Source organism: Pelophylax lessonae (genome assembly GCF_965119305.1).
Source record: "Pelophylax lessonae genome assembly, chromosome: 6".
NCBI lineage: Eukaryota > Metazoa > Chordata > Amphibia > Anura > Ranidae > Pelophylax > Pelophylax lessonae.
Genome location: NC_138773.1, coordinates 140,650,420 through 140,662,957, shown reverse-complemented (window position 1 = coordinate 140,662,957; position 12,538 = coordinate 140,650,420). Strand labels below are relative to the sequence as shown.

Genomic DNA, 12,538 nt, shown 5'->3' with positions numbered 1-12,538 from the left:
CCCCATCAGGCCCATTGTCATTAACCTTTTGTAATACCAAACTCAAAATGCCGGCGTCTGAAAAATGTTGTTTCTTAGAAATTTCCCACTTCCTCCGAAACTTATGGTCCAATAAACGGACAACCCCTGCGACTACACCCTTCGAACGATGGTGTGCAGACTCCCATATACAGAAGGAGGGCATTTCTATTATATACTCGGCTCTGATGTCCTCCCCTGATAAACCCAGCTTTGCGCGCCATTGGGAACGGGACTTGGAGATTGACTCCCATGCTGAAGTCTGGAACCGCATTTTCTGTAGGTCCTTTAAGGGCATCATTAATATCACTCTTATAGAAGCCAATATCAAAATACTCGCTGGTACATGGTCCCCACTCGCTTACACGTCATGTATCTGCAGACATCTCTGCTTTGCTTTAGAGGCTGTGATCACTTAGGAACCTTTATGCATACATGGTGGTCTTGCCCCAGGATTAGGAACTTTTGGAACAAAATCTTCCACCTTATTCGCACGGTCACAGGAATCCCACTACCTCAAAACCCTCAATCAGCTTTCTTACATGAAACACTCCCGGGCTCTTCCAAAAACTCTCTATCCTTGGTATTTTTTATTTTCATGGGTGCTAAACTCACGGTGGCTAAAGCGTGGAAGCAACCCTCGGTTTCATATAGTGCCGCCAATTGCAAAATTTCCTGGATCATGGCCCAGGAAAAAATGGTGGTGATCCTGCAGGATAAAGTTTCCAAATTTGAACTGATTTGGGAACCGTGGCCTAGTCTAAATCATATTTAAATTTCATAGATGAACCTACCATAGCTCAAAGTCTCCCGTGATCCTACCCCTTATCTCCTCTTCCTTCTCCCTCCCTACTTCTCTCCACCCTCTCTCTCCTTTCCCTCTCTACCCCTTTCATGCTACCTTCTTACCTATGCTCTCACATGGCCGTTTCTTCTCTCCTCTAAGGTGCATCTGCTTGCTCCCTCTATTGACCCTGGCTGAGAACTTGGGTTTCCTCACTCCGGAGGAACTCCGATACCCTTTCTAATTGGTTGCCCGTCCTGGTTCTCCAGTGTTTCGCGACCTCTTCGGGTGCTGGGGACCCAGGACGTCAACTTTGTGTACGACGCTCTCAGGGGTTGAAAGTTAAGCTGTACTTTTGAACTTTGCTGTCAGAGTCTACCTGCACCAGGGCTGGTCTTGTTAATTCTAGCTCCCCTTCCACCATCTTGGAAGTGGTAATCTCTCCTCCTCCGGTAACGTCGTATGGGGAAGATGACACTCATCGGGAAAAAAGTGAAGTCCAGGACTACCCCGGTATGTGTTATTTTTGTTATTTTTGCTTTGTTTTGTTAGTTTTGGGTTCCTTTTCCCCTCCTATTGGGAATACCGCCCCTTACCTTCCAACCCCGGTGGCACACTACTTGGCATCCCAGGCCATCATAATCTATATAATACCCTTGATGTTCTCGCCAACCCCTCCGCTCCCCCATAATATGAAAATAATTTCCTGGGACGTTAAGGGGCTGAGATCTCCGAACAAAAGGATGGCTATCCTTAGGCATTTAAAAAGATTGAAAGCCGACATCGCCCTACTTCAAAAGACGCACTTAGAGTCCACAGATTTTCACCGAATGCGTAAGCTATGGGTGGGTCAGATATTTGGCTCAGCTTTGGTAAAACATGAGGCATACTTTTTTTTTTTTTTTTCAAAAAACTTTATCATAAACCATTAGGCGGTACAAGGTAAAGAATATGTGGTGAACAACACTTTTTCCATAACAATAGAACAAGCAGAAGTACTGCATGAAGTACTAGTCAGAAACACAAGAACGACAAATTAAGGTTGGAGCAGTATTGCAAACACACTAGAAACCTAGTTGGATGGATCATTGCAAAAGTGCCCCTAAAATGTAGCACAATAGTGGGGAGGGGGGGGGGAACCAACAAGGAAACAGGAAGAGAAATAAGGGGGGAGGAGGGAAGGGGGGAGATCTAGAGGCTAGAAACTAAACCAATCCAGCCTACTATTTCTTGCCCCATCCCGGGAGCAAGTACTGAAAGGAGGTGTTGACTGGACCCAAAGCCGCGTCCCTGGGAAGAGAGTCCTGGAAGTCCTGCCATTTGGTATTGAAGCGGTCAGAGGATGGTTGATGGTTAAAATCAACCATCCTCAGAGGGTCCAGAGGGCGGGGGACTGATGAAGGTTTTGAGGCGATGGAACCGGGGTCATCCAGGCGGTGAGATCGCAGGAAAGATTCCGCTTCCGAAGGGTCCTGGAAGGACAGCTGTTCGCTGGAGGGGGACTGTAGTCAGAAGATGGCCGTATAGGCCAGAGTAAATTTGATCTGCGCATGGTGAACTTTCGAGCAGACAGTTTGGAAAGCTTTGCGCTTTTTGGCCACCTCGACCGAATAATCGGCAAAAATTAGGATCTTCATTCCGTCGAGCTGGAAGGATTTGGATTGCCGGAACTTCTGAAGAATCGCAGATTTGTCGGCATAATTGAGGTATTTCGCTATGATCGGTCGCGGAGTCGAGCGCTCGGAGGAGAGCATCCCCATGCGGTGAGCCCTCTCCACCACGCAGACGCCTTGGATACCCAGGGCCTCTGGAATTTTCTTGACGCATAAGTCAGGGATGGCTGAGGGAGGCATGGTTTCAGGGATCCCAATAAAACGGAGATTACATCTTCGGACCCTATTTTCCAAGTCCTCCAGCTTCTGTAAAATGAACTGATTGGTCTTGTCCTGGGACTGTTCAAAGTGATGGGACTGGTACACCTCTTCCTCTATATTGGACACCCTGTGTTCCACTTCTTGCAGCCTAAGTTTGTGAGCAGAGAGCTGCTTTTGGATCCCCTGCATCCCTGCAGTGACCGCTGTCTGCACTGCAGCCGTGATTGTGGGGGAGAGGAGGGCCACTACCGCCTGAGCTATCCGATCGGATTGAGGATCCCCCAGGGTGGGCACCGCGGTGGGAGCGGAGACATCCATGCCCGAGGCGTCCGCCACTTCCGGGGAGTAGGCCGAGACCGCGGCCTCTATTTGCGGCGGACCCGGCGGTGCTCGCGGGCGGTTTTCTCAAGGAACTTGTCCATGGCCGGTTCCCAAGTATGGAGAATGTGTGAGAGATGTGGCGGAGCAGTGCGCTGGGGCTCGATGGGGTGTTAGGTAGTTCTAATATGCTGTTTTTTTAGCCTGAACCGGAAGTCGTCCTCATACTTATTAACAAAAACTTGCCCTGTGAATTCATTTCAGAGGATTCCGATGCTCTAGGCAGATTATCAATCCTAACGCTTAAAGTCCACGCATCCACTCTAGCTGTAACGAATGCATACGCCCCTAATTCGCCCTCCAAATCATATTTTAATGAATTATCCTCCAAATTATCTCAGTATGTTCACCTCCCACTTCTCGTAGGGGGGGACTTCAACGCTGTTATGCATCTTACGGAGGATAAATCCAGGGACACTCGTTCCTGTCCCCAACCTCATCTTACATCCACCCCCCTCTCGGATTTTGCATCCGCCATTCACCTCACTGACACCTGGAGGTTGTCTCATACGCTGGGTAAGGAATATACCCCCCCCCCATTATAGTTTGTCCCGCATAGACTACTTTTTGTGTAATCACCTGCTCCTAAAATTTACCTTGGACCCTTCCAATGGACCAAATAGCAATCTCAGATCATGCCCCAATATCTATTACCTACACGGATCCTAATATGCTCCCCTCAACTCCTATTTGGCGTTTTCCATCATATTTATCTGACAATAAAGATCTTCTTAAATTAATAGAAAACACATGGACCAATTTCCTAAAAGACAATGAGGAACATTCTGATGACCCGCTCCTCCTTTGGGAAACAGGGAAGGTGGTCATACGTGGCAGGATCATAGCATTCGCTTCTGCCCACAAGAAGATCGCCAATGCCCGCTTTCAGGAGGCTAGCAAGGCTCTGCGCCTGGCTCAAGCTTGTCTATCACACACTAATCGCCTGGCCTGGAGGGAGGCAAAATCGAAATTTGATCTATGGACGGAGGCCAGGGCGAGCTTTCACCGTTCCCTCCTGAACCTCCACCTGCACAAATTTGGTAATAAATCAGGGAAACGTTGGGCCACTTGTGTAAAGGACCACGTACATCGATGCATATCACAGCAATTAAAAAACCAAGTGGAGAAATGACTACCGCCCCCAAAGAAATTAACTCTGTGATCAGAGATTTCTTTGCGTCCTTATATGGACCCAACTCTTTTGAGCTGGACACTGGCAAAGCCCTCCTTGATAAAGTTTACATCTCCACGTTGGACTCTTCTGTGATTTCCAAAATCAATGCCCCCATTACCTCAGATGAAGTCCAAATGATTATAACCTCTCTCACCTCAGGAAAAGGCATTTGACAGTTTCTCCTGTCTCAACTTGGTCCTTCCAAAATTTGGTTTTCAAGGCCCTTTTCTGCACCTAATCTCGTCAATGTATTCTTCTCCCCGTGCCAATGTTGTCTCGTGCGGTCACATATCGGAACCTTTTCCCCTTTACAAAGGGACCACGCAAGGTTGCCCCCTCTCCCGCTGCTATTTATTATTGCAATAGAACCCTTGTCCCGCTACCTCTCTGCACATCCCCTGCTCCATGGTATACCTATGGGAGATCAAGAAATTTGTACAGCCCTCTTTGCAGATGACATATTAATCTTCACCTGTGATCCCTCCTTAGATATCCCCCTAATCAACAAAATTTTCAAAAATTTCTTAGCCTTCCCTGGTCTTAGGATTAATTTTGCCAAGAGCGAAATTCTCCCTCTTTCCCACTCCAGATCCCCTCGATGATTAGACCATTCTGTTTTTACCATAGCCAAGTCTCACATTAAATATGTGGGCATCAAAATTGGCAGGTTACCTTTGATATTTACTCTCTGAATTTTCCTCCTGTTATTGAAGCAATTAAGAAACAACTGGAGTCTTGGTCAAAATTACCCCTCTCCCTTCTGGGCAGGTGCCACCTTTTCAAAATGGTTAGCTATCCAAAACTGCTTTATCCTATGCAAACAATCCCACTTCTGCTCAAGCACAAAGATTCTCAAACTCTTTACAAGGCACTTTCAGCTTTTCTGTGGCATAATAAACGCCCACGTATATCACTTAAAAAGCTCCAAAAGGCCCAGACGGGAGGGGGGCGCCAACATCCCAGATATTGGACTATATAATTTATCATGTCTCTTGAGGGTGGGCATAGACTCTGTTACAGGGGTATCCAGGTTTTCTAATCTTGATCTTGAAACCCAAATGGTTGCTCCCCTTAGCCTAGGAGCTCTTCATTGTTCCCTGTCTTCATTACCGGTCACCATCAAAAATAATATTCTCTTGCGGGACACTATAATCACCTGGAGAGAAGTCAGTAAGTAACTGAAACTACCCCCCTATTTCTCAAAATACCTACCTATTTTGGGCCACCCCTTGTTCTCACACACCAGACAGTATCTACCCTTCTCTTCCTGGTCTGTTGGCGGTCTTACACACTTTGCCCAACTTTTTGATCCGGTCTTGGGCTTGCCACACCCTCATTCAGAAATATGCAACATCTACAACATTCCTTCCAATCATTTTCTTCACCTTCAGCAAGCAATAACATTTGCAATGGAATTGTGCCCAGACAAGACAAAGCACTCTCGGGAGTCAGTGTTGGACATGATAATGCAAATCAAAAAGCTGAAACTTTCGGATGTGTACAAACCCCTCTTAGCTCTCCGATCTCATTCAGCTGAACCTGACTTGGTTCCCCCATGGAACAAAGACTTTAATATCCCAAACTTAAGTAAATGTATACTCCAAGGTTACAATACGACCTGCAAATTTATCATAAATGAATTTTGGAGGGAACAGCAGCTCAAAATTCTACATAGGGCCTACTCGCCTTTTTCTTCCTCTGCTGACTCACCTGATGCTCAGTCATGTTCCTGGTGCCATCTGCAAAGACCAACCCTAGCCCACAGACTTTGGTCATGTCCTTTCATTTCAAAATTTTGGCTTGAGGTACAACAACTAATCTTTACAATATCGGACTTGACCCCGTTGAACAACCCACTTCTCCTGGTCTTTGGGAACTTGGACGGTCCCTCCCTGGGATTGGAGCCTAAACAGACATTACTTCTAAACCGCCACAAGGCCTGGATCTCAACATGCCTCATGATAGCCAGGTGGACCATACTTGGGAAGTGGACAATCTCTCATCCTCCCAGAATCCAGGAAGTACAGGAAGAACTTACAAAATTACACTCCAAAGAACTTTTGGATATGCAACTTCTCTCTGGACCCTCCCTAAGCTTCCTCTCTAAGTGGGACTCTTACCTAGCAAAGTTTCCTCAGTCTATCCCCAGACCTGTTAATATGATGTAACACCACCCGTCACCTGTGAACTTATCTGAATGATTCCTGATTTATTCATTGCCCTTCTCTAACCTCACCACAGTATTCCTTCCCCTGTTACTTCCCCTAACCCCCGTCAACCCCCCCCTCCCATTATTGGTTCATACTCTCCTTTGTTTGTCACAACATCTGGTTGTTTGTTTTGATGTTTATGTCTCTCTGTTCTACGACGGATTACTTCCTTTTTGATGTGGATATTTCTTTCCTTATAATGTTTGTTCATTATGTTCTGAAAAATTCCCAATAAAATTTGTTAAAAAAAAAAAAAGTACAGTCCAGCTGCTGGGAGACACCCGCTGGTGGGCCCTGAAACTGTGCCCCTCAGTTCCAGGAACAACAGTGCCACCAGCAGGTGACCCACGTAATGACACTAATCCTGATACTGACCCACAGTTTGTGCAGCATTCACATCATCTGCACCACAACCTCAGTCTTTGCAGTACCTCATCCTTAGTTGCATCATCTCTACACCCACAGTCCCCACTACATCCACAATCTGAGTTTCTGCTGAGTCATTAGGGCACTCACACCTCTAGCTGCATTCCAGCCTCTGACTGCCCAAGTGCTTTGTGTGCCTCTCATGCTCCACTTCCTTGCTACATGGCATCAATGGAATCTGCAAATACCTGTTAAGTGACCTGGGGTTGCCAACACATAAGTCTAAACTCCCGTAAGGTGGTACCTGGAGAAATACCAGCTGCCCCAGGGAAAGTTATCACACAGAACAGTTGGAGTCACATCTTGTTTTGTGACACAGATTAAGTCCATATTTGTTTTAGTTTAAACATACATAACATAAAAACACATCAATAAAGTACTAAAATATGGTATTCATTTAATGAAAGGGATAGAATACATTTATGGATATTTTTTATTGCAGTAATGGTTTTAAAGTAAATCTGAGCAAGAAGACAAATAATATACATAAATATAGGGATTTCAGTGGTAATTAGGGGATTATCCTTAGCAAAATGATACAAACTCATGTGATAGACTAATGCAGAATATCAGTCTGGCAATTGAATTGCCACTTTATTTACAGAATAGACAAGTGGTTAGGCCTCACTCTGATGTGATTTACTGATGATGCTGCATATGTACTATGTGTTCTTGTTACTAATTACCATTTGTTGTATTTTAGGAGTGCTACATACATAATCTTCTGAGGATCACTGTATACTTCCCAATGCTTAGGCTGGAAATTTTGGAACTTGTGACAGGAAAGCTGCTGAAAATTGATGTATGTATCCAAATATAACAATTACATAACATATTTCCTTAATTTCTGTATAAAATAACCTAAGATAATTCCCTTGCTGTTCTTAGACTTTCTTAGATTTTTTTTACTAATTGACAAGTATTTGTAGCCTGAACAGAAGGTAGGACTTCGCTTTGCTTTTTTATTTTTAAGACCCCCTCTGTGACTTTCACCCCCCCCCCCCCCCCCCGTATATCTATATCTCTCCCTCTGTCTTATCTCTGTTTTTTTCCTTCCTTTCCTTTGGCTTAGAGATTGTGGCTTGGACCTTGATGAAGGGGACATACCCCAAAGTGCAAATAAAAAAGTTTTTAGTGCAAAAAAAAAAGTATCATGGACAGTACTCAATTGCTGCTTGTTTTTAAGTGTAGGCATGATAGACAAGTACATTAAAGTGGAATATAAGGAGAATGCAAGAGAGTGCCAAACTAAGTAAAGCAATTGGAAACCTTTATAAAGTAAAAAGATAGAAAATGAAATAGAAGACCCCTACTTTCTCAAAAAAGATGGATTTTGTATGGTATCCTGTATATAGAGAACCTCAACATAGGGTTGTATAGGTACAGTAAGGCATCAAGTAGATAGCCCAACATATATGAAAAGGGATATACAGTATATCAGGGTTCACAGGCATCCATAAAATATGCTCCACAAAGCCTGAAGCTTATCACATTAGATAGCCACCCTATCAGCTCTATCTCCTGCTCAGGAGCTCTCAGAGCACACAGATCACCAGATATAAGGGGGAGGGGAGGCTTAGAGTGGATTATCCATGAGGATCTCAGCTGGTCTATGAACGCGTTGACTAACAAGTTTGGAGGAATTGTAGATTTGATCCATGATATCCACATTGATTCCAGATATATCCTCTCCTGATGGACTCCCATACATCATATGTATCACATGACTGGACCTTTGCCTTCATGCTTGGGATAGGGTATCTGTTGACCTACTGAAAGTAAAAGGTGTTGCAATGAGTTCATGATGTTTTAAGATATTTGTAATAAAGGTTTTTATATTTTTATATTGACTTCCTCATGTTGTGCCTACAAAGTCTGTCTTTTTTGAGAAAGAATGGGTCTACTTTCTCTTTTCTTTTCTATATATTTTGGATGTTGGAAAGGTGAGAGTCCTCCCCTTTCTAAATAAAAAATATAATTGGCAACTCACTTGTGAGAAATGTCTGTCATGATTATCATCTGGCCACCATGTGGAGTAGTGCCCCAGGAGTCTGTAATTCCAGTGCCAGGGTGCTCGGTCACCATCATCAGTCGAGTATGGAAGAGAGACCAGAAAGCAGGTGAAACGGGAAGTGAAGCCACAGTGGAGTGCAAGGCCTGATTGGAAGGGATATCCACCATGATGGGCATGACTATGCATTTCAGAGCCACCTGCTTCTGTTTAATTGGATGTAAGTGCGCTTAATATACCCTGGGCAAAGAACTTAACCCTTGCAACTATAAGTGCCAGGAAACATTACTTTAGGCAAGACTATAGTCAAGGTACTGTCTAGGTATAGATACATAAATCTTTATGGGGGAAAAAAAATACATAAAACACATAAGTCAAAAAATAATACATAAAAAAATATATATATATTTGCAGCAGAAAATTAGGTTTTCTGAGTAAATGTTGACTTCATGGTTGGTTGTTTTGGGGCATAACACTTGTTTGTTTCAATTATTTTTCTTTATCTTTTAATCATTATATACATAATTTTATACAGTAAAATCAATTTTCAAATTTTACTATCTATATAATTGTATCTATTTATATATTTTTATGCTCCTCTTTGTATATAATACTATCCTTTCTTTCCTTTATCATGGAGCCAAACTACTGAAAAATATTTTCTCTATCGTTATTGACAGACACAGTTCTATATTCTTCTTAACCATTGGGTTATGCTGCCTCCTACAGGAGTAGGACGCTAGGCAGGAAAAATCTTTACCACGCCTATGGGACAGTCCCTGCCAGCATACACCCACTCACTCTGCTAAATGATTCAGTTTGTTTATGCCTTGTTTAGGAGTAGAACCTTGTTCCCGGCTTGGACTTCGGTCTTTGCTTTTTTTTTTTTTTTTTTTTTTAAGGGAACCTTTGTTAAAATTGTAATTTATCTTACATCCTCTGACAGAGGCAGCTCTTCAATGTTTCTTCACTAATGGGTTATGCGCCCTCTACAGGAGTAGACTAGACAGTGAAAGCTTACACTTGGCACGCCTATAGGGGCTGTCCTACACACAACCCCTGACACACTGTGCTCCTAGATCAGTTTCTTGCTGCCTAGTTTCAGGAGTAGGACCTAGGTTCCCTGCTGGAACTCCGGTCTCAGTTTTTATTTTCTTTTGAGAAATGCTTTGTTTATTTTTCCTTACTCACTATCGCTAGCTAGGGTCAGGGGGATTCTCCTGGTGAACTACAAGCGACAGCCGGGCTGAGATTTCGCACTGGATAATCTAGATCCTTACGGTCTCCCAGCCTGGCCAACGAGCTTGAGCAGGTTGTGGTCCGCCCAGGCCTCACCACGACAGAGCCCCGTCAGATGGGGACGAGCCTGTGAGCAGATGCTTCGACGGGAAGCATCATTCTGGAATGCCCTGAGTTGCAGCGTACCCTTTTCTGTCTGGCAGCACCCCTACTCTGGGTGGGAGGCGAGCTGTCTCGGAGCGGAGCCCCAGGATGATTGGGTTTGCAAACAGATTTGTTTCCGGGCACAAATTTGAATTCTGGTCCCGGCCAGGGGACATGTTTTTCAGTCAAATCTTCACCTGTCTCCAGAGCGTTTGAAGGTCATGCAAGATCTCCTGGCTCAAGGAGTGATTGTGCCGGTTCCTCAGCAGGAACGCTCTCAAGGTTTCTATTTAAACTTCACCGTGCCCAGAAAGGAGGGCAAGGTGTGCCGAATTCTGGACCTCAAGGCTCTTAACCTGCTTTGTGTGGGTGCAGAAGTTTCAAATGGAGTCTATTCGGTCAGTGGTGGCATCATTGAATGGGGTATTTTCTGGCCTCCATCGTTCTCAAAGATGCGTATCTCCACGTCCCCATTTTCTAGGTACTCCAGCGATTCCTCCGCTTTGCGAAGGCAGAGGAGCACGTTCAATTTGTGGTGTTACCCTTTGGTCTCGTCCCAAGCTCCCAGAATATTTACCAAGGTCCTGGCCCCTGTGTTGGCCTTGTTACGCCGGCGGGACGATCTCCTGTTGCAAGCAGTCTCCCTCTCAGATCAGCTGGGTAACGTCTCTATCACGGTTCAGACCCTTGAAGAGTTTGGGTGGGCGATCATTTTTAAAGCTCTGAGGCCATCAGTACTGGTCACTTATCTGGGGCTGACCCTCGACTCTGCTCTGGCGAGGGTCTTTCTCCCCCTGGACAAACTTCAGAAGCTGCAAACAGCAGTCAGGTTGCTGATGGACACTGATCAGTAGTCCTTGAGGATTTGCATGAGGGCTCTGGGTCTAAAGGTTTCGTCCTTCAAAGCAGTCCCATTTGCTCTGTCTCACTCGAGGCCTTTGCAAATGGAGATTCTGGTGAAATGGAACAGAGTTCCTCGGTCATTGGACCAGAAGATTCGCTTGAGCCATCTTACAAAATCGTCTCTTTTTTGGTGGGCTCCGGTCACCTGCCCTGGGCCAGAGCAAGTTCTTCCTGCCGGTGTTTTGGACAGTGGTCACCACGGACACCAGCCTGTGAGACTGGGGTGGAGTGCTGGGGAAGGAAGCCACGTGCCCAGGGGATTTGGGCAACGGAAGAGTCTTCCTTGCCGATCAATTTTCTGGAGCTCTGACTGCTTCACGAGTCGGCTACGCAGCTCTCCGGTTCGGATACAGTCAGACAATGCCACGGCCGTGGCTTACATCAATCGTCAAGGGGGCACCAAAAGTGTCCTGGTGGCCAAGGAGGTGGCAGAGATTCTGGTTTGGGTGGAACAAAATGTTCCGGCTCTTTCGGCTGTCCACATTCCGGGTGTGGAGAGTTGGCAAGTGGATTACCTGAGTTGTCAGGTGTTGATCAAGGGGAATGGTCCCTTCATCCGGAGGTGTTTCATCTCCTTTGTGTGCCCGGTGGGGGACTCTAGAGGTGGATCTTTTTGCGTCTCGCCTCAACAGAAAAGTTCAGCGGTTTGTGGTCAGCTCTCGGGATCCTCTGGCTGACTCCACAGACACTCTGGTGGCTTCTTGGAGCCAGTATCGCCTGATTTATTCCTTCCCCCCGCTCATACTCCTGCCAAGGTTTCTTTGCCGGGTGGTGAATGGAAGGCATTCCGGTCATTTTGGTGGCACCAGACTGGCCTCGGTGGTCTTCGTACGCAGACCTAGTAAATATGGTCGTCGACCCTCCATGGAGACTTCCTCTGCAGAAAGATCTGCAGTCTCAAGGACCGATCTTCCATCCTGCTTTACCATCCTGCTTTACGGTCGCTGGCTTTAATGGCCTGGCTGCTGAAAGTGAAGTATTGAGGGATATAGGTCTCTCTGACTCAGTGATTCCTACCCTTTTGAAGGCGACCTCCAGGAAGATCTATTATCGCACGTGGAAATCGTACATTTCATGGTGTGAATTGCTGCAGCTGCACCCTCGCTTGTTTTCTCTAGCTAGGGTTTTGACCTTTTTACAAAAAGGGGTTGAGCAACGCTTGGCGTTGGGTACTATCAAGGGCCAGGTGTCGGCTTTGGCTATTTACTTCCAATGTCCGTTGGCTACTAATAGCTTGATTCGCACTTTCATCCAGGGAGTGCGTCATCTGGCTGTGGGATCTCAATCTGGTTTTGTCTGTTCTTCAAAAGCCTCCCTTTGAGAATATTAGGGAGATTTCTCGGTTTTCCTTTTTACAGAAGGTTGCCTTCCTAGTGG

General features: G+C 45.5%; 1 protein-coding gene across 3 annotated transcripts in view; it reads left to right on the top strand.

The window, feature by feature from the left end:
- RRN3 (RRN3 homolog, RNA polymerase I transcription factor) overlaps positions 1-12,538 on the top strand; it is a 1,162,251-nt gene that overhangs the window by 561,763 nt on the left and 587,950 nt on the right. For all 3 annotated transcript variants that reach the window (XM_082260368.1, XM_082260367.1, XM_082260369.1), the window contains exon 8: positions 7,568-7,666. In XM_082260368.1, the coding sequence (XP_082116494.1) occupies positions 7,568-7,666 (99 nt within the window). The remainder of the gene's footprint in view (positions 1-7,567; positions 7,667-12,538) is intronic.